The following is a 22,547-nucleotide window of genomic DNA, read 5'->3' on the forward strand; positions in this document are numbered from 1 at the left end:
AGCCACTATGGAGAACAGTATGGAGGTTCCTTCAAAAACTAAAACTAAGTTACCATATGATCCAGCAATCCCACTCCTGGGCATATATCCAGAAAAGCTGAAAAAACTAATTCAAAAAGATACACGCGCCCCAATGTTCATGGAACCACTATTTACAATAGGCAAGACATGGAAGCAACCTAAATGTCCATGGACAGATGAATGGATAAAGATGTGGTATATAAATACAGTGGAATACTACCCAGCCATAAAAAAGAATGAAATAATGCCATCTGCAGCAACATGGACGGACCTAGAGATTATCATACTAAGTGAAGTCAGAGAACAAGAAGTATCATATGATATCACTAATATGTGGAATCTAAGAAAATGATACAAATGAACTTATTTAAAAAACAGAAATAGACTCACAGACATAGAAAACAAACTTATGGTTACCAAAGGGGAAAGAGGCAAAGAAGGATAAATTAGGAATCTGGGATTAATAGATACACACTACTATATATAAAATAGATAAACAAGAACCTACTGTATACCACAGGGAACTATATTCAATATGTTGTAATAACCTATAATGGAAAAGAATCTGAAAAAGAATATATGTGTATATATATACATATATTATATATATATATATAACTGAATATATATACACACATATATATACATATATATATAACTGAATCACTGCTGGACACCTGTAACATTGTCAATCAATTACACTTCTATTAAAAAAAAAGTCTCCCAGAATCCTGTGATCTCAATATGCCATTAATTGGGTAATTTGAGGCAAATATGTATGTCTTAAGACTCATGATTAAAGATGTCGATTTTTCACAAGGCAGTAAAGCAGTTTTTCCGTAAGGAACTAAGACAATCCTTTTTAGTCAGCAAAAAGAAAGGTACTTTGAGTAAAAACTATGATTTATACAGAACATCCATTGATCTTTATTTGATTTGACAAAATCTTCATTATTAAAAGACAGGTAATAAAATCTGAGCTTACATTGAATCTGCAAATTAAGTTCTATAGTATCTAGAATATTACATAAGAAATTTCGGCAGAGGGGGAGAGAGGATAAAAGCATCACATGCAGATGCTCCTGGCAAAGGGGGAACTATATCTGCAGGTGAGGTCCGTCGTGGGCAGTGCATAAAAAAATCCTAGAGGAAATGCAATCGACTTACTTGGGTGAAGTGTTTTTCCTTTTGGGGAGAGGGAGCGGTGGCATCGAGGTGCAGGAATTCAAAGGTATGTGCAGAATGGCTTCTCCATTTCAAAATGATAATAAAAATATTTAGATCATGGCACTAGGGCACCTTTGAGGAAAAGAACACCTTAACCAGAGTAGGCTCATTGCATAATTCTTTAGTAATATGTACAATTTTCAAGTAATGGAGCGGACTTAGAGTAATTTTACTTTAAAAGTGGCTATCTATTTTTCTTCTCACCCTCTGGGGCTTGATCTGTTTTAGCATCGCAGGGACACTTTTCTACACAGTTTCTAGGAAACCATCCTCTTATTCTTGAAACACCTGAGGGAGAAAATGAAACTGGTATGAAATAGTCAGATATACCACAATGACATTTGTGAGACCCATTACTCCTATTACTTCCAATTAATAAGCTTTTAGTTAGACTTTACCACCCCCCACCATCTTTTATAAGCACAATTATGAGGTTAAAATTAAATAAATAAATAAATTTTTTAAAAAAATGTTCCTAACAAGCTAGAAAACAGATATTTCCCAAATTCCATCATCTGGGGAAGGAGCTGATGTGGTTCAGGAGAGCCCCAGTGGAGTGGGGGGAACTTGGTGTTCACGTACATGTGTGTGACCATGAAGGAGTATGGCACTGTCATACTTCATCTGTTCCGGGGGACTATCTCCCTGTAGCCTTTGTGAATTTTCGTTTTAGACTTTCTCTAACTTGTGCACTTCTATATCAAGCTTGCCTAAGCTGTCACATGGGTTAATTTATGATTAACCCAGTGTTTTCAAAAGAGCATCCTGGGTTAATCTTTACTTTAAAAAGGAACAATTCTTAAAAGTAAATAAAAAAATCAAAGACACAGTTTCAGTTCATTAGTTTTTATAATAACTTAATAGGACGATTCATTCAATGGGGGTGCGTATAGCATAGCAGCTTAGTCATAGGCTCTGGACCCAGACTGCGTGGGCGGGAGTCTTGGTTCCATCTGCGTGTAGTGTGGCCTTGGGCACGTTGCTTAGCCTCTCCACGTTTCAGTTCCCTCACCAATAAAATGTCAATGACAGCACGGACCTCAGAGGGCTGTTGGGGACCTGAATACCACAAGTGAAGCATTTCCGCAAGTGCCTGTCGCACAGGTAAGTATGGGGTGTGATGTTTGCTAATCACTGCAAAGACCCGATAAATACAAGTGTATGGAGAAATAATACAAAGAGCTTCTTTTTGTTGTTTAATGATGTGCCTTCCTATTTAGTTCCCCTAATGCACGTGACGTGACTGTTTATAAAATTTATTCTTGTAAAATTTGCAGTTATTGCTGGCAGTCTTGTCCTCTAAACGCCCCCTTCCACTTTCATACCTTCTTTAATGGAATCATCAAGAATTTTATCTCCATACAACCAGTATCTGAAATATTTAAAAGATTAAAATTAATTTTTTTTTTTTTTTGGCTAGATGCCTATTTCATCATTCAAGAAGAAATTCACTGCTTTCTGTCGCTTACCGTAAGCCTCTTGTGGCTAAAATGAACTCCCCTTTCTGTAGCCTTATCCGAGGCTCTTCAGTGCAGGGGCTCGTGAAGAAGGTTTTGATTCCTCTATTCAAAGGACAGCAGGTACCACTATAATCTTCTATTACTTTATACTGAACCTGTCATCAGTGAGCAGAAGAACAATTTAACATTAACCCATACCTGAGGTTTTTTAAGTTTGAATGTAAACTGTGAAAGGTAGACCCAAAATATCAGGCAAGTGTTTCCCTCCTGGTTCCCTATCTACCCTTTATAGAAGGTAATTAATTGATGCTTCTAATTCTCAGGCTTTTTCTTACCCTTCATTTCAAGCACATGGCTAAGAATGACATTTTAGAAGCAGTGCTGTCCAGTAGAACTTTCTGCAGTGATAGAAATGTTTTATACTTGTGGTATCCAGTGTGACAGCCGCTAGACACATGTAGCAACTGAACACTTTTAATGTGGCTGGTGCAACCAAGGGACTTAAATTTTAATTTTATTTAAATTAATGTAAATTTAAATAGCCACATGTAGCTAGTGGCCGTTGAATTATTCCGTATCACTGTAAGGACGAGTTTCACACTAGAACTATACTGAGGATACTTATCTTCTGACAATATAAATGGACTAAATTCCCTCCAAACCTCCAGTCCAAACTATTTAAATGAAAACAAAAGTAATATGCATTAAATTTCAACAAATGTATTAAGAAATATTATTTAATAAAAGCTAACAGTTGGTTTTTACTCAAAGGCAATTTTAAAAGCTACATAGAAGTATAGAGCCTGACAAAAGAAAAAGAAATTAGTATCATTGCAAAAGAATTACTTACACTTCTGACTCTTTTATCTGCTTTTTGTTTCAACTGTTCTATCTGTTTGAAAGATATAAAAAAAAAAAATGAAGTCTCTTATCTCAATGTTTAAAAACAGGCTTTCCTCATTTACTATAGCACAGTGACATGACAAACTCCCAATTTTCCAACATTTCAAATTGCTGACAATTTAAAGGCCGCCTTTTTTTTTCTTTCTTTTTTTTTTTTTAGCATGGAAAGAAGGCCCTATGACTAAAAACTGGTACTGAAGTGGGGCCTCCTTCTCAGTGTTCCCTAGATATAGTAGGGGAAATAACCTCTGCCTAGAATCTTGCCAAGTTAAGTTAAAGACATAAGATACAAGAATTAAATAAAAATGAGACCTCACGTGCTAATATACATTAGTATATGATTAAGTGCCAAATCCAGCTGAGTCTAGAGTGGGGAAGTAAGTCTTTATGGAAGAGAGGTCACTGGAACTGGTCTGAATAATTTCTGATAAAGAGGAGCTCAGATGACATAGAAAAAACAGTGTTGGGGAAGAGTTAGGGGTCAGGAATGTACCAGGAATTCGCTGAGTAGACTAGGCTGATTGGAAAGGATGATTCCTGCTAGGATGTAGGTGAAAGGTAGCTTTTGGCCAGATTTTATAAAACTAAGTTAAGGAATCAGGACTTTATCTCACAGGTATGGAGAGATAAGGAAAGATTTAAATAGAAGGAGGGACATGATACAAGGAGTGCTTTAGAATTTAGATTCATTTGACATACTGAAAAAATTCTTATTACTTATTTTACTATAAAATGCCATCGGAGTTAAGAAGTTAAGGGGAAGAAGGTGAGGCAAAAAGGCAAGACTATCTGAACAAAAATACTCACTGTTAAGCTGTACTGGTGACAGCCTTCTCTTATTGGCCAATCCAGTCCATCTCCTTTGGGGACCCCTGACCACGTAAAAACCTGTTTAAAGTTCTTCCATCTACTTCCCATATCATAAGGAAAAACAAAGACTTCATCTAGTTGATAATATTGAATTCGATCTTTAGCCTGTGGGTAACAAAGATGTAAGATGGCAGATACATCTGTCTTAAATGGCTTTTAGTAATATACTATTGAGAACATTTATTCCTCAAATTCGTACCATTCCTAAAACTGCTTCCTCCTTGTTGTAATGTTAGAGTACACAGGAGAAATAAACACACTTATCACAATATAGGAAGAACCTGACACACAATACCAACCTTGTATGAGACCATCCAGAAAATGTCTGACAGGAGTTACTCAGGAATATGCCTAAATAAGACCAAATTTAAGCATTCAAAAACATTTATTAAAGGAGTTAGTAACTTTATTCCATATAGAAAAAGTCCTCAATGTTCCTGCTTGTTCAGCAGAACAAAGGAATCCAGGTGTAAAGAAGACATATTGATAAGGAGGTTTAAGAGAAAACAAGGGTTTATTCAGGATGGAAGGAACCGTTAGGTGGGGTGCACTAGAATGCAATGGCTGCATCCTGGGTGGCAGCAACACCTGTGTGTGAGTGGCCAGGAAAGGTGTGACGGGGGAGTCATCATTCTATGAAAATTATTTTTTTTTAAAGCTAGCAGGTATGTGTAAAAGATCTTCTTTCAGTTTTATATACCATTACATATGTCTATATACTTATTTATGTAGGCATTTATATGTACATCTTATGCATATATATATAAATATTCAGGTTTCATAAATTATATTCTAGGCATTTAAATTGTTAGCTTTTACTTAAAGGGATAAACTGGCTTAGAATTTCTGATAGAAATTTCTAAGAAATTTCTTAGAATTTCTGAATTTCCACTGACACCTAGTGGTATAGAGATACACCATTTATTCCTACAATAAGTGCACAAATCCAGTTGATACTTACAGTGTAACAAAATCTGTAATTTTGATACATTTTAACTTAATATCAATACAATCATTTATTTGATTTTTACTGAGCAACAGAGTGCCAGTTTTAAAATAACTTCTAGATTTAGCATGGCACTTTACAAAGAGCTTTGGTCATTAGCAAAAAAACACTGTTAACGTAATGTCAACACATTATGCTAACTAGAGATGATACCTTGAAATATTTTATTATCAGGGGATAGTATTTTAGGGAAAAGCTTTTGCAGTTACTTATAAAGTGATGTTGATGTTAATTCAATTAAAAGAATTGTCAAGCTGTAACATGACAACATGTAAGTCCATCCCCACCCAGACAGTAAAGGGTAATTTCTTTTCCCTTTTTATAAGCAAAAGCTTCAGAGTCTTCAAAATGAATTAAGAGCCTCAGAGAACAGAGATCTAGAATATTAAGAAAGAAAAAGTGCTAAGGATGAGAGTAGCTTACAGAAACAACCAAGGCACGGTCTTTAAGAGAAGCACTCAGTGAAGATGGGGGATTCCAGCAATACTGTGTGTTAAAAGGTGACAGAGATGTGCAGCAAGTGCTACAGGAAAACGCTACAAAAGTACTTAACTTAGTCTAGGGAAAGTCAAGGAAGGTTCCTTGGAGGAAGTGACAGCTAAATTAAGTGTTGAGGGACAAGAAATTAAGCAAAAAATAGGGGGAAAGAATATTCTAGGCAGAGGGAACAACATGTGGATACAGAAGCATAAGATGTGCAAACTATTTGGTATTAGCTGGTATTGAGTGTGAATGGGGTGGGAGGGGTGGAAATGAAGTTGGAGAAGCAGGTAAGAGGAAGACATAAAAGGTTTTATTGATATTACGCATAAGCTAAGGAGCTTGGACTTAAACCCGTACATCAGTGGTTCTCAAAGTATGCTTTGCATACTTCTTTGAGTCCCCAAGACCTTTTCTTGGAGTTCAACAAAGTCAGACAACTTTCATAATAATACGAAGATGTTATTTGCCTTCTTCATGGTGTTGACATTTGCAATGGTGGGTAAAATTGCTGGCACCTTAAGCAGGAATCAAGACAGTGGCACCAAACTGTATTAATAGGTGCTATATTCTTCACTGCTACACAGTCATAATTCAAACAAAACCAAACCAACAAAAAGCCCAGTTTTACATAAAAATTTCTTGATGAAGAAATAAAAATGATTTTTATTAACTCTCAGCCCTCAAGTAGATGTCTTTTTTTTTTTTTTAAGTAGATGTCTTTTTAATATTCTGTGTGACAAAATGGAAAGTACACATAAAGCTTGCCAAAGTGCTTATCTCAAGAAAAACACTTGTTTGAGTTGTGAGCTAACAAAAGCTGTGTAGCCAGCTTTTTTCATGTAACGCTATTTTTACATGAAAGAATGAGTAATGTAACAGAAAAACCAAGGTTATTCAGACTTCAGTATTTAGTGGACGTCTTCTCGAAAATGAACAAAGTCAGGCTGTTACTTCATATAAACAACTGAGTATTTGTTGCCAGTGGAAAAAATAAGGCTTTCAAGTGAAAACTGGAATTTGGAAAATTTATAGCCACCACTATGAGCTTGACAGCTTTCCAATATTTAAAGATTTTCCCCATAAAATTGGTAGTGATATGAATGAATGCGGCTTTTAGATATTGTATAATGAAATGTGTCAACATTTTAAAAATCTGTGTAACGCTGTAAACTACTATTTTCCAAATGACCAATGCCTGATGCCCTATATGGGTACCAGATCCATTCAAAGAGCAAGATAGTTTGATGGATTTAAATACAAAAGAATACAAAAAGTTTACTGATGTAGTTTCAGATCTCACATGCAACTAACCTCTCAAGAACTAGCACTCGTCAAGCTTTAATGTATTATCAAGGAATATCCACTATTATCTAAAAGACATGTTAAAATACTCCACCCTTTTCTACCTACTTATCTGAGGCTGAATTTTCTTCATATACTTCAATCAAAGCAGCATATCTCAACAGATTGAATGCAGAAGTAGATGTGAGAATCCAACTGTCTGTCTTCTGTTAAGTCAGATATTAAAGAGATTTATAAAAAAAAAAAAACACCACTTCCTATTTTATTTTGGAAAATTTAATTATTTTTCCCAAAACACATGTTATCTTTATTAACATATAATGGATTTATTGGTTTTTTTAATGAAATAATAAATATTCAAAGATTTTCTCAGTTAGAAAATAAGGCAAATGTCAATAGATATAATACACATTAACAAAAGCTCTTTAGTGTCCTTAACAATTTTTGAGAATGTAAAAGGTCCTGAGACCAAAAAGTTTGAGAACTGCTGCTGTAAATGAAAGCTCACCAGCTGGCTGCCAGGGGGCTAAATATGTCCTACAGGTGTGTTTTATTTGTCCCACAAAGGTTTTTTGTTTGTTTGTTTTTAATTTGAATTGCTTGCCAATGCTTAAAAATAGAAAGGAGGTTAACACAGAAATCCAGATCTCTGACTTTCCTTGGGAAAAAAAAAAAATTATACGATCTCACAATACTGGGTGAGGATTTCCCTGTGGCACCAATCAGCTTCGTCTGCCGGGCAGCTCTGGCCCACAGGCTGGCTCCCCGCATCTAGGTTATCTGCCCGGGCTGTAGTGCATTTGGGTTTACAACCCCTGCTACAGTGATAGTGAGGCTCTGAGAAGTTTTAAATAGGGAGTGGGGTAGTCAGATGTACTTTTTATATCAGAATCACAATGGACAGTGTGAAGTATGTACTGGAAGTTGTGAGGTTTGTAACAGCTAAATGTTATAAGCCCTATCTGATGTCTAAAGCCTATGTGATGGCACCTTGGTAGGACAGAAGTTCCTTTCCCAATGGGTTGCCTTCTCCTCCAGTCCGAGAGAGTACAGCCAAATGGTTTCATGTGTGGCTTAGGCCTCTTCAACAACTCAGTGTGTGAGATAGCTCTGTGGGAGTCATATTAAACCAAGAATAAATCAAACGGTTCCTATGATCACCTTTTACATGGCATGCAAATGACGTAAGGAAGCCATTTGGTAGCCAAGTTTTCATTTTGGGGCATTTATTAGTTAATCTGGTCTATTAGTTAATCAGTACCTTGTCGATATTGAGGAAACAATTATAAAATTTACCTTCTCTTCAATCCATGATTCAATAGAAGTTTTGTTTCTGAGAATTATTTTCATCTGGAAATTAAATGATAAATAGTAAAATTTCATCATGTGACTGGTTCATTTAAGATTATCATCTTTACACTAACCCTACGAGGTAGTTTTTATTGTTCCACTCCATAGATGAAGATATCAGGATAACAGAGATTAAGCAGCAGAGTGTGGTCCATCTGACTCTTAACCACTGTACATCTTCACATGAATGATTACATCGATCCACAGTCAAATCTGAATCTACTGTTTAAATAAAAAATCATGTTTTAAGTACCATCTTCTGAGTAAGTTTTTCAGAGTATTAATAAAATATTGATACAATCCATTCAATCAGTATTATATAGATGTATTATGCTATTAAAATCTTTTACCACTATTTTTAATCTTAAATGCATGATTAATCTATTTATTACACGTAACAGGGACTCATTTCAGTCAACCTAGATATTTTGCTTGCCGTAAAAACTGAATATTTTCAGTCTTGATTCTATTTTTTGATTTTCCTAGCTATGACAATTCCATTTATGTAGGTTTTTACACCACAGGATTTTAGTTTATTTCTAATATGATTCTTAATTATAGGGATTGGGGAAAATTTTTCAAAGAATTTGATGCCAGGCTAGTAGAAAACGTGAACTATAACCAAAACCAGGTTATTTTAAAACCAAGAGTTCAAAAAGGGCCGGGAGACGCATCAGGGCCTCAAGCCCAGCGTTTCTAACTCTATACGTCCTGCAATTCTGTGAAGTCTCCATGTGCCTTCGTGGAGACAGTGTGACGCAGTAAGAACAACCCTGGATTGGGAGTCCTTATCATATTCCAAGGGCCTAGCACAACACCTGGTCCACAGTGGGCTTTCAATGAATGAATAAACTAATGAAGCGAATGAAATGAGTCATAAGAACTATTTTTTGATCCATTCAGGGCCACATCCTCCTTCTCTGTGTTCTCACTGCACTTTGTACATAGATCTATGCTATACACATGACCCTGTATTAATTAACTCTTCACCACTCATTGTGAGTCCCCTAATGGCAGGAATCTCTTCATTTTCATTCTTGTAGCCTCAGTAATTAGCAAAGTGATTCATCACAGAGTAGACATTAAATAGCACCTATATTACAGGGTTGTTATGGAGATTAAATGAGCTGACACATGTAAAAAGCCTAAAACAGCACTCAATAAATGTTAGCTATGTTATTATGATTTTGATTTAATATATGCTAATATAAAATAACAATAATCATGTTTGTTGAATATATGTTTACTGAATACATGAATGGATGATCTTGGCTATGTCACTTAACCTTCCTGTGACTTAATTACTCATCTGTAAGGAAGGGAAAATAATACTCCTCTTCGACCTCTTTTGGAGTTGATGTGAAGATCAAGAGAGATGGTGAGAAGAGCTTTCTCAAGTATAAAATGCTATATAACTCTAAGTTAGTATTTTTAAAATTAAATCAATAACCTAGAAATTCTGGCAAAGTCACTTCAAAATTATCTGACTAGTAGAAGATTAAATTAATCACCTAGATGGAATAAGTAACAATAATCTCCATTTCACACTGCATACTTAAATGGAAGCTTTATCTCTTTCTCGTTACAAGTGGCCCCAATAACTTGACAACTTTAGCTAGATGTAATAGAGGAACTTACCTGGATAAAAAACAACATTCCAACAGCTATGGTTGTTCCTAAAGCTAATCCCAAGGCAAACAAGGTGGCAGCAAATGCAGCTAATCCAAACGGAATAATCGGAAGAGGATCTCTCCGGGCTGCACTCATATCAATCTTCACCGTGTTCCACCCAAAGGAGAGCTATAAACAATAACAACAACACACATTTGAAATACTTGGTTGTCGTAAACGGTCATACTCTACTGTACCATTTAAAATAACTTGGTCAAAAAGATCAACAAATGACAACTTGACACTGTGGTCAAAGCAAACAGAGCTGTTTCTAATCAATACTGTGGTTTGAACTCATACTGATATGCACGATGTCATTCTTCAGTATTCTAAAACGTTTTTTGTTTGTTTGTTATTGTTCCCTCAGAAAGTGTTAGGTAGACCGCACAAACATTACTATGCATGAACACCACCAATCTAAGCTGTAACTGCGTCTCCCATCCTCTCCTTGTTTTCCTCTATTTACAGTGATTTCCACAGCGACAAACATAGCCTAGGATTCAGTGGTTTCTTCCCTCATGTTCCACAACGAGAGGTTTAAAAACTAGCAAAATGTAGGCCGAATATGGCCTGCTGATGTGTACTGCCTGGCCTACAAAATGTTTTAAAATATTCAGCGTTAGGTACCAACATTTAGAAGTTTAGTGATTTAGAAATCAGATTTCACATAAAAAGTCCAGATTTTCAGATTTTTCTTGAAAAACCGGATGATCTGGCATCACCAGGCTGGATTTCCAAACATCAAGAACTGGCTGAAGTCAAATATGGGTTGTTCCCTGTGTGAAGGACCGGTGTTTTCCAGTTTACCACATCCCACCAGGCCTGTTTCCCTCATTGACCCTCCAGGCCTCTTTAGGGACCTCAATTTGTGACTACTGAACTTTATCTCATGACTACTTGCCCATAAATCAACTCAGTCAGTTGCACCATATCTTAGAATGTGCACCTGCTCTGTGAGCCACGTTCCAGGACACTGGATTTAGAAATGAACAAAAGAACTACATCTGGCCACAGGATCGAATGGAAACAGAAAGCACTAGTATTGTCTTTTTTCTCCCTCTTCTGCTTTTTCCTCTAACTATTCTTTACCACAGCTACCAAGTTTGAAGTCCAGTGAGTTATAGATAGTACTAAAATAACTGTCAACTTCAACTAGAGCATATAAGGTGAGTTTCCAGGACAAAATAATCTTTCCTCATCTTAAAAACTGTTTTACTGCTTTTTTAAAAGGAATCCTTACAGAGGATTATACAACAAAGTTCTATTTCCCCACCTAAATTGTAGAAAGCATATTTCCAAAAGGAACTTCTTAAATAATCTTAATAACTACTATTTAAGCTGGCATGATTTTATAACATTTTCACTTACCCGATTATAAAGCTGTGTATACATTGTCATAACAAAAATAAAGGCAGCATGAATACAACCCAGTGGTGCTAAAAGGAGAAACAGTGTGAACGAAGCATGATTTTGATAACCACAGCAGTTGTTGATCCAAGGGCAGTGATGGTCCATCTTCATCACACACCTAACAAGAAAAATTTACATAAAACGTGAGGCAGAAAATCCTGTCTACTTTAAATAACTTTGGTCTTCAAAAGATCAAGCACATCGGAATCTAGCATGTCCATGCATGGTCACAGAGGAATTACACTTCATGGAACAGAAAGAAAAATCTTTATGAGTTTTTAAACAGTGACTTCTTTTAAATTTTAAACAACACAAGAAAGGGCAGGCTTTGTAACAGCATCTGAGGAAAAGATGTCTGCTACAAGTGACTTTGTTTAAAGAAGTCTGGAGGCCCACTGAGAGGTTCATTATAAAGAAATGAGCATGGTTCCTGGTTTTCCTCTAGCTCTGAAATGCAGTGACTGAAGTGGAAAACAACAGAGACTGAACCAAATTACTTATAAATCTCCACTGGGGTTGATGGGGCCTAGCAGACGCTTGTAACTTCCTTCCTTCCTGTTCTTATCCTTTAGATGTGGAGTCTCTAAGCTAAGCAAGCTAACTCCGGAATATAAGATGTGGTTTAATGAGCAAAGTCTTACTCTGTTTCCCTTTCTTGAGGCTGCTAGAAGAAAATTTTCTTGCCTCAAACTAAACTTTATTTGCTCCTCCAATGGTCCCCCTAATGGTCCTCCCCCTCAGCATTCTCATCATAAATTCCTTATTTATCAGTGGACATAGGTGTTCATTAAAAAAGGTTCTAGCTTAATTCACATTTTTCATAGTGATTCTGTTTTCTTCCAATTAAGTTTTGTATATAAAACACCTGTGATAACAGGCACCTGGATTCATTTAGTAGATCTGTATAAAGTGTAAATGTTAGTCAACTAAATAATGGAAAAAGCAGGTCTCCTTTATAATTTAGACTCAGAACAATTCCAAGGCTAGTCAAGATGACAGTCGACAATTAATCCTGATTTATGAAAACAACCTAAAGGTATAACTTTTTACCCTGCTCTTGGCAAGGCAAGAAGCAAAGTAAACCTGTACTTTTCTAGAAAAATCTTTTCACTTATAACAAAAAAGAGTAATACTTATTAACAGAATTGACGATTTAAAAGTAAAATGAAGATTATGACACAATTATTTTGACAACATTATTTATAAAGCAGCCACCTTGCAGAAAATAAAACTAGGATTGATGTGGTAGAAAGAATAACAACAAAAGACCAGTAATCAAGTTGATCAATCCCCAATAAATAGCAAAGACAGACAGTACCTGTTACACTTTCTGCAATGATGTGACCGTGGTGCCTTGTATGCTTGGCAGACTTTACAGTATTGAAGGTACATGCTATCCTGAGAATTTTCCTTGGCAGCAAAATAGAAACAAAACATAAACCTCTGGGTAATTGGAAAAGTGATGTTGCTGTTACCAGAAATTCATTATTTAAAAATATTTTAACTCAAATGGCTGGAAATGCAAGTTAAAATTCAAATTCCATCCTTTCCCCATCTCCCATAAAAGAAAATCAAACCATAGTATTTATTCATAAGGCATGACTTGTTATTACCAGGCTGCCCGTTATTTCTGAACACTTTATGGTTTAAAACAGTAGTTTCCAAAGAGTTTTTCTCAGTTATAACGGATGTTAATATGTTACATGAAAAAAGATCCTAGAGCCAAACCACACTGTAGAATTATGAGGTGAATGATATGCAGTGTTTCCTAGAAACTTATGCACTCATCACCACCCCTCCATTTTTTTTTTTTTTTTTTAATGCAGAAGTATTTAATGAAATTGCTTTGGGAAATACTAACTTAGATCCATACTTTCAAACCAGTATAAAATAAATTCTTTGAGCTCTAAATGATTGGTGATTAGAATAATACACTTAGTCTCTACCAAAGCGAAGAGCAGGCTGTGTCTGACCTTATTGGTTGGCAGATTAGGCAAAAACTAAATATATGATTATCATGAGGGTTCACCATCTTAAGGAATCTTTTTCTTACCGGTTTCCACCCCAGAGGGACGAAGCCAGGACCAACAAACATGGCATTGAAGTAATTATAAAGAATCATGACAGTCCAATTTATCAACATGATAAAGTTCATGCTTCCTCCAGTGGTATGTAAGGGCCAATACCACAACACAGAGTCAATCATGGCCATGGTAGAACATATTGCTATAACACCAAGGGCTATAATGGGACCCCAGTGACAAAGTCTCTTTACTTCTTGTAGATTTTCAAACTTGATAACTGAACAGAAGGTACCCATTTTGGTGAGGAAGAACTCCTTCCTGTTTTCAAAGAACTACAGATTTCCTTTTTCTGTGCACACATTTCCATGTGCCACAAGTCCATGTGTGTTCCTTAATTGTCATGCCTTCACACTGTGGGATGTTAATGCAGATTACGCCATGTTCACTGTTACACACTCTTTATGTTTTCTAGGAGAATCCAGTACCTTGGTTTGAAATCCAATCTAAAGAAACAAAATGAGAAAGTTCGGTAAGACATTTTACTATGTACTGTATTTGTTAATTCCAATAACCACCTAAACAAAAGCAGCTCACAAGTACTTTACTATGGAATGAGTACCTCATCAAACATCAAAAAGAACTATTTTCGTCTTATCCAAACTTTCCTCATGTCTGAATAGCATCTAAACTGGACACGTGATTCTAAAATGGTTGTTTTTATTCTTTTGTTCCCAACTTGTCAGAGGACTGCGTCTATGCAACCGTTTAGTGAATGGTTTGAGGAGATGAAGAATTTTAGAGCTGGGAAGGAGGGCCTTACGGTTGGCCTAATCCAGCTTCCTTCTTCATAGAAAACAAAATGGCTTGGAGAGGCTCAGTGAGTAAACCACGGCGGTAACAGATGAACTCAACAGAAGCCAAGTCATCAAACTCCCTCTATGGAGCTCTAAACTGCCTCTTACCCAGTCTCGAATGACATAAAGTATGATCCAGACATGGTCTACACCATTTGCCTGCGGTTGCCCACTAACACTAACTTAAGGGTCTATTTGTGTCAAAGTAAAGAAGCGGGAGGGTGAAAGCAAAGAGACTGCAAGGAAGGGAGGGGAGAGATAAGTGTGTGTGAACTCAGGACCGGAGGCGTATATGAGAAGGAACATGATGAGAATATTTGAGAAAAAAGAAAAAAAGAAGAGGAAGTGTCTCTCGGAGCGAGGGACGGGAAAGTCAGGACGGCGAGCGCCGGGAAGATCTGTAGAAGGGTATTTCGGACTGGACTGGAGTGAGTCAAGGGAAGAAGATCAGAGGGACAGAGTAACAAAGACTTCCATGCAACAGATGCCGCTGCCTTGTGCCTCAATTTCCCGCCCGTGTCATGGAGCAGAGCGCTTAGAAATCCTCACTCAGAGGAAGAACATCTTGGTAAGCGTGGTTGGTCTCAACATTCTGGAGACGCTGGCCTCACTCGGGTGGGGCGAAGACCGCCAAAATCATGGTTACGTCCCGTGCTTTGACTCCCACCTCGGTCTGGTCCTCAGTGCCCGCTCTTCGGCCATCGCATTTCCGCGGCGGCTCGGGCGCACCCGGAGCAGGTTTTCTCCGGCTCGGATAACTCCGTCATGGGTACCTCAGCCCAGCGCAAGTAGAAAGTAAATCCTGTGTGCTAGAGGCTGGAGTGCGAGACCAGCCTCCACCCTCGCCTTGCTCCGCCAGCGGCCTCGCCGCAGCTCTCCCGCTCAGGCTCAGTGCGCAGTCTCCGTGAGAGCCACTTCCGGGAGGTTCGCCGCATCAAACTTCCCCCTGGAAGCAAGCCCCTCTGACTTGTAGCTTGGGGAGCCGGAGCCGCTTTCCAAAACGTGGAGGGTCAAAAAATGCTTTCGGTGATTCCCGAGAACCCGCGTATTTTTTAAGCTTTTGGGGGCACTAACTGAAGGGCTTTTCCCTAGCGAATTTCTTAATCTTGAAGCCGGAACGGAAAATAAAATCGCACCCAGCCCAACTTCCGGAGGACCAAGATTGCGAAGAACAACTAGGAAGCGGCCTGGCTGGGAGCTTTACCGGCTTCTCTGCTCCGCTCTCGAGGGAGCTTCCCGCGTCCCTACACCGTCTTTTCCCCAGTCCTGACCTAGGCTCCGGCCCGGACCGGCCACTCCGGAGCCGCCATGTCGTCCGACTTCGAAGGCTACGAGCAGGACTTCGCGGTGCTCACTGCAGAGATCACCAATAAGATTGCGAGGGTCCCCCGACTCCCACCTGGTGAGAGCCCTGCCCAGGCCGGGCGGGGGTGGCCCGGAGAGCCGGGAGGGTTGGGTAGTGGGCGATGGAACGACACCTGAATAAATGTGTCTCTGAGGCGCGAGCCTGGAGGGAGGTGGTGTTGGGGCCTCCCAGAGGGATGCTTGAGGTTGGTTGAGGGTAAGGGGAGAATCCAAGCTGGGTTGTGGGGTGCACTGTAAAGAGCCTTTGAATTCTGAGCCATCTGGGCTTTAATCTGGACTCCGCTGCCTTGTGACTCGTATAACCTTGGGAACGTTTCTCTGAGTCTTAGTTTTTGCTGGGTTTTGTTTGTTTGTGAAATGTAGAGATGTGAGAGTATCCAAAGAGAATAAGTGAACGTACCCAGATCACGGGTCTGCATCATACAGTAACGTTGTTTTGTTAGTAATGTTGTTATTATTATAGGCAGCAAAGCAGTGTTAAGAGTCATAGTACCCGGATTCAAATCCCTGCTCTGCCACTTAGAAGTTGTTGTATTTAGGCAAGTTTCTTAACCTCTCTCAACTTTCCTTCTTGGTAAAATGGAGAGAATTGTGCGTCTCTCATAGGGTTTTTGTGAAGATTAAATGACAACATATGTAAAGCCCTTTCTTGTTGTTAGCTGCTATAATCATTAGTACCTTTCATACCCCCATCCCCATTTATTATTTTTCATCCTTCCTGGGGATCCATAACCCAGTGTTGTGTAAAACTTGGTACAGGATAATTTTTCTCACTTTTAAAATTCTACATTTTTCATCCAGAAGAGTTTTGTTTTTGTTTGTTTTTGTGTTTTAGCACAACTCATTTTCGATACTGGACTGTCAGTTATGTGAAGGTGGGAGCTATGTTTGATTTCCTTGGCATTTAGAACGGGCTCAGGAAAATGTTTTAAGTGAATGAACAGATACATAAATATGATGTCTTGTGATTTTTGTCTGTAGGTCATTGTTTTAGGATTTATTTTTCTCTCAATACAGATTTAATTTGAGTATTTAGTTGCAGAAAAGGTTGTGGCTTTGGTGCTCAGTTTTGTTAGGGAAATTGAACCATCTACCTTCACTCTATGGTGTAAAGTGTAGGAAAAGGAGTGCTCATTGATCTGTGAACTGGTGGGCAACTTCCTTGCTCCACCTTGTTAGTCAATCCTTGATGCCAGCAGTAATTTCTGCTGGACCTAAGTTGTCATTTCTGTTTCCTTTTCCCTACCTCCCCCCAAACTTTTGTGTTTGTAAATAATTTTCTTCCTTTATTTCTTTGTTTTTCTTTTTTTAATATATAAATTTATTTATTTATTTAGTTAGTTAGTTAGTTATGGCTCCGTTGGGTCTTCGTTGCTGCACGCGGGCTTTCTCTAGTTGTGGTGAGCGGGGGCTGCTCTTCATTGCGGTACGCTGGCTTCTCATTGCGGAGCATGGGCTCTAGGCGCGTGAGCTTCAGTAGTTGTGGCACGTGGGCTCAGTAGCTGTGGCGCACGGGCTTAGTTGCTCCGCAGCATGTGGGATCTTCCCGGACCAGGGCTCGAACCCATGTCCCCTGCATTGGCAGGCAGATTCTTAACCACTGCACCACCAGGGAAGTCCCTTCTTTGTTTTTCTTACCCCCACCTATTTTCTATTAGGGACATTTGCTTCAAGCCAGGATCTCTGAATTTACACCCCACTCATCTCCTGAAGTCCCAGTTAGTTCTGGAGGAGGTGGAGGATGGTGTCTTAAAGAGGTGTTTGAGTCCAAGTGAGGGGACAAGGGGAGAGAACCAAGGTAGCATATAGGTACCAAGCTCTGCTGCCTTGGAGATTTTTGTGGCGAATTGGCTGATGGCCTCATCACTTCATGATACATCACCTCGCCTCATCTCTTCAGTTCTGCTTTCCTCCACTGCCCAAGATCATCTTGATTTTTGTTGTCATTGTCGTTGGAGACTACTTCCTTTGACTTCAGTCCCAGAGCCTCAGAATATCAGGATTTGTGGTTTCCATGGGATTTTTGCTCATTTTTAATTGTGATAGTTTTAGCTGAGGAAACATTTTTTTGTTTGGGCTAATAGGTTTTGTACTGGGAAGCTATTCTATAAAGTAACAAAGTCATTCCTGGGTGCAAAGTTGTAACAGCCAATTCCAAGAAAACAGATTTGTTACAATCGATTTTTTTTCTTACCTTTATATTTTAATGTAACCATTCCTACCGCATAGAAGGAAACCTTTGAATTAAGTACCTTAAAAATAAAGGTCTTCACTCTCTATAGGTACAGTATAATGTAATGCCCAAACACAGCAGCTACATGAGAATTGAGAGGAGACTGTATAACTGGCACTGGAAAAATGCTTACCGACTTGAATAATTAAATGATAGTAATTCTTGAAAATGCTGTGGTTCCCCTCTTAATAATTACTTGTACTTACTCATTTTATAATGTTTCTAGTTGATAAATAGAGAAAGATGAAAAATATATCTGTGTAGTTATGAATTTCAGATGTATATCTGTGGACTAACAAATTAATATGTACATCCATGGCAAAAACCAGTATGAATAAAAGTAATTATAATCTCTTCCTGGCATCTTTGGTGGTTGACCCAGAATTTACCTGAGTTAAGAAGGTTAAAAATTGGAGCAAAATTTTCAGTCAAAGCAGTTTGTTCCCCCAAATATTAACTTACTGAAATGGAAGTAGAGTGGGTAGGATTGATTGCAACTAAGTGTGTGCAATGTACAATGTGCTACCTCTGCTGTGCATGTACAGTGTATTAAAGTGTTACTTCCAAAGAGAATAGAAAAGATTGAAATTTTAAAACTTTATTTTAGAAAAGAAATTTGATTATTCTATGATACATTTTAAACAATAAAAAAAAAACTTTCCTGTTAGACTAAAGTGTTTGAATTTTACATAGTTGTAGTAATTGGACTGATGAGATAGATCAGTCCCTTCTTAAATAATATTCTTATGGCACTGTATTCAAACTTTGATTTTAATGATTAGTATTCTGTGGTAAAGTCAGGACAATGGATGAGTGGAAACCATTGCTAATACTAATTGTGACACTCCTTTTCCTCTGATGATGAATCCTAAGAGGGGGGATACTTCATAGGGGCAGAGGTTCTGTTACTCAGGCAGGCTTCCTGAAGGATCTTAAACAAAATGTTCTTTTGCAATTAGTTGCTTACCTCACCATGAACAGAGAGATAAATGGTCTGTTATGAAGCCTATCATTTTGTAGATATAGTCAGAAATACCAAGAAAGGCATTATGGCAAATTGATTACAGTTCACACATGGCATCAGATCTGTTTAGAATCCCAGCTCTGCTGCTTACTAGATGTGCAGTCTTGAGCAAATAGCCTAGCCTCTCTAAGCCTGTCTCCTCCACCTGGAAAATCGGGGGTAGGGGATAATAGTTTCAACCTTACAGTGTTGTAAAAATCAAATGAAACAAAGCATATAACACCCTAGCACACTTTTTTTTCTCCCCAGAGAAAGTACATGATAAATTAGCCGCTAGTGATACTGCTGCTGGTGGAGACAACAGCTGTAGGGTTAGTCAGGACCCAGCTTCTCAGACTTTGTGATGTTAGTTGAACTCTTAAAGGAACCTTGGACCTCAATTTTGCTTCCTTTCTGTGCTAGACTAGAGTTGGGTGAATCTCTCTTGATGAACACCTACATTTGAGGGGAGATGAGTGATTAGGGTCTTTGGGATGTGGACTTGGAATGGGGCTTTGAACTCAGGATATCAAAGAGGGAGTCAGGGAGAGAAGTAGAAGTGGTGGGGCAAGACAGGTGTCCTTTCTGGAAGGAAATGCTTCAGTCTAACTGATTGGTTATGCCAAGCCCTGGAGGCTTTTGGACACCATCTAGACATGGCCGTGTACGGAAGAAGCCATAGCATTGTTCCATGATTCTCTCTTGCCTTTGCAAAGTGGTTGTAGTCAGAGGATTCAGAAAAATCTGCTTTTATTTATGAATACTGTGGTTTGCTTAAAACATACGTGGCTCTGGAGCTGTAATGTTGATGTGTAGCTATTGAGCACTTGAAATGCGGCTGTTGCCACATAGTGAAATGATAATGTTTTGGATATATTGAGTTAAATATTATTAAAACTAAAAAAATGTATATATTAAAATGAATTTCTCTTGTTCCTTTTTACTTTTTGAAATGTGGCTACTAGAAAATTTAAAATTACATTATGTGACTCACATGTATTACATTTCTGTTGTTCTATAAAATTAGAGTTGAAGAGATGGTTCCAGACCTAATTCAGGAACTCAGGTACAGAATGAGTTGAAGTAGAGTGGGTAGGACTTGAGTTAGGCATATACACACACGCACACATACCCACACTCTAATCCCAGAGGATCCTCTCTCCCTTAAACAATTTAGTTAACCTAAGTAATAGCTTCATTGATTAAAAAAACAACAACAAACTTTTAATTTTAGAACAGGTTTAGATTTACAGAAAAATCACAAAGATAATACAGAGAATCCCTATATACTCCATGCCCAGTTTCCTCTGTTGTTAACATCTTACATTAATATGATACATTGGTTGCAGCCAGTGAACCCATATTGATACTTATTATTAACTGAAGTCCATACTTTTTTCAGATTTCCTTAGTTTTTTACCTAATGTCCTTTTACTATTCTAGGATCCAGTTCAGGGTACTACAAAACATTTAGTAGTCATGGCTCCTCAGGTTCCTCTTAGTTGTGACAGTTTCACAGCCCTTTCCTTATTTTTGATGACTTTACAGTTTAGAGGAGTACTGATCAGATATTTTATAGAATGTTCCTCAGTTGGAATTTGCCTGATGTTTTTCTCATCATTAGACTCGGGTTCTAGGTTTTTGAGAGGAAGACCACAGAGGTTAAGCACCATTTTCATCACATCACATCAAGAGTACACACTGCAAGGTAACTTATCACTCCTGATGTTAACTTTGATCACCTGGCTGAGGTATTATGTGTCAGGTTCCTCCACTATAAAGTTACTCTTTTCCTCCTTTCCGTGCTGTTTGGAAGGAAATCACAGGCACAGCCCACACTTAAGGAGTAGGGAGTCATGCTCCGCCTCCTTGAGGGCTGAGTATTTAGGTAAATTATTTGGAATTCTTCTATACAGGAAAGATTTGTCTATTCTCCTCCACTTATTAATTCAGTCAGTCATATCCATGGACTCGTTTATTAAATACTTCATGTTATATTCTAATACCACTTTATTTTGTTGCTCAGATTATGCCAGCTTTGACCATTGGAAGCCCTTCCATCTGGCTTTTGTGTCCTTTTGCTATACTCCCATCATTGTAGGGGGTTTTTTCCCCCTTTTTAACACTTTCATACTTTCTGATATTATAAGGTACTCCAGGATCATCTTGTATTTTTCCTACACCAGTCCTAGAATCACCAGCCATTTCTCCACGGAATCCTAATTCCTTTTATTGAAAAATGGTGTTAGAAACCAAGATCTGGACACTAGGTGTGCTTATTGGTACTGAGGTATTATTGGTTCTGGGCCCTTTCAGCTCACAGAGCAAGGGGAAATGTGTGCATACTAACTCATGTATATATACATATTGATAAAATTTTATATATGAAACCATCTATATTTATAGTAAGCTAAACATGAATTCATACTGATATCTCCAACTCTAGTCCTTTATCACAAGGATCATTCTAGAATGGCTTTGTTTTAACATTATTTCATTCATAAAGGGAAACTTGCCATTCTAAGTGGGAAGATTTGCCCCAGTCCTCACTGATACAATTTTTCTTTTTCTGTTTCTCTGTGCATAACAAATGTGTTGCTGAATGCTAGGACTGATTGATTCATTCAGTAAACACTTAGTGAGCACCTATTGTGTACAGCTCTCTATGCTAACTACAAAATTATGACAAACATGTGTCAAGAGTGGTCCCTGCCTTCACGGAGCTGGAAATGAGGCTGAAGGGAAAACTACAGGAACCAATTTCTAGTGATCATCAGGGATGCTAGGGCAGAGCACAGAGGTCTAGGAATTCAGAGGAGATAGATCCTGTTCCAGGAGGTCACCTGGAAGGATGGTGGGATTTAGCTGACAAAAACGGGGAAAGAGTGTACGAGTTGCAAGCAGTGGGTTTCTGTTGTTTCGGAAGGCTCAGAATCCCCCATTCTATCTTATGACAGCAGCTCCTTGATTTTCCGTTCAGGAACCCCCTAAACCCAGTCTTGGTGGAGCCGACAGGCTGCCATGCCCTGTCCAGGTCAAGAGGTGAACACTTTACCCAAGCGAGGACATTCAGTGAATTTTTGCCAGGAATTGGAATTTTAACTCTCCTTCTGCAGAGACTGTCAGTGAGTTCCTGCTCCCTTGGTTTCCTGAGCCACCCTGGGTACTGTCTTCCCTGAGCTTGGGGACTCATCTTTTCCATTGATTCTGTGAGCCACCCTGAATTATTCTGATAAATTCCCTTTTTGGCTTAGGTTAGCCAGAATCAATTCTGTTATATTCAACCAAAGAACCTAAATGGTAGCTTGAACAATGGCTTAGGGTGGGGGGGAGGAGGGGTAGATGTGCTTGGGTAGTAATGGATA

At 38.3% G+C, this 22,547-nt stretch overlaps 2 protein-coding genes across 12 annotated transcripts in view; one reads left to right on the forward strand and one right to left on the reverse strand.

The window, feature by feature from the left end:
- Nucleotides 1–924: 924 nt before the first annotated feature.
- On the reverse strand, nt 925–15,477 carry ZDHHC6 (zinc finger DHHC-type palmitoyltransferase 6). 3 transcript variants are annotated; one of them, XM_068548553.1, is made up of 11 exons: nt 15,249–15,477; nt 14,213–14,230; nt 13,022–13,113; nt 11,662–11,821; nt 10,261–10,422; nt 8,569–8,622; nt 4,419–4,586; nt 3,559–3,600; nt 2,718–2,863; nt 2,574–2,620; nt 925–1,536 (listed from the first exon to the last, which is right to left on the reverse strand). In XM_068548553.1, the coding sequence occupies exons 3-11, from the start codon at nt 13,093–13,095 to the stop codon at nt 1,433–1,435; spliced, it is 957 nt and encodes a 318-aa protein (XP_068404654.1). In that variant the 5' UTR covers nt 13,096–13,113; nt 14,213–14,230; nt 15,249–15,477; the 3' UTR covers nt 925–1,432. The 3 variants fall into 3 exon arrangements, with proteins under 3 accessions (XP_068404654.1, XP_068404653.1, XP_068404656.1); XM_068548552.1 differs by having other exon boundaries at nt 13,757–14,230; XM_068548555.1 differs by lacking the exons at nt 14,213–14,230; nt 15,249–15,477 and adding an exon at nt 13,757–13,987 and having other exon boundaries at nt 11,662–11,729.
- A 153-nt stretch (nt 15,478–15,630) lies between these two features.
- VTI1A (vesicle transport through interaction with t-SNAREs 1A) overlaps nt 15,631–22,547 on the forward strand; it is a 346,106-nt gene continuing 339,189 nt past the window's right edge. For 4 of the 9 annotated variants that reach the window (XM_068548562.1, XM_068548557.1, XM_068548561.1 and 1 more), the window contains exon 1: nt 15,635–15,983. In XM_068548562.1, the coding sequence (XP_068404663.1) occupies nt 15,890–15,983 (94 nt within the window). In that variant the 5' untranslated portion in view covers nt 15,635–15,889. Of the gene's footprint in view, nt 15,984–22,547 lie in introns of all 9 variants that reach the window. The other 5 variants (XM_068548556.1, XM_068548560.1, XM_068548563.1 and 2 more) reach the window with 5 other exon arrangements.

This window comes from Eschrichtius robustus, chromosome 7 (assembly GCF_028021215.1).
Source record: "Eschrichtius robustus isolate mEscRob2 chromosome 7, mEscRob2.pri, whole genome shotgun sequence".
NCBI classification, from domain to species: Eukaryota; Metazoa; Chordata; class Mammalia; order Artiodactyla; family Eschrichtiidae; genus Eschrichtius; species Eschrichtius robustus.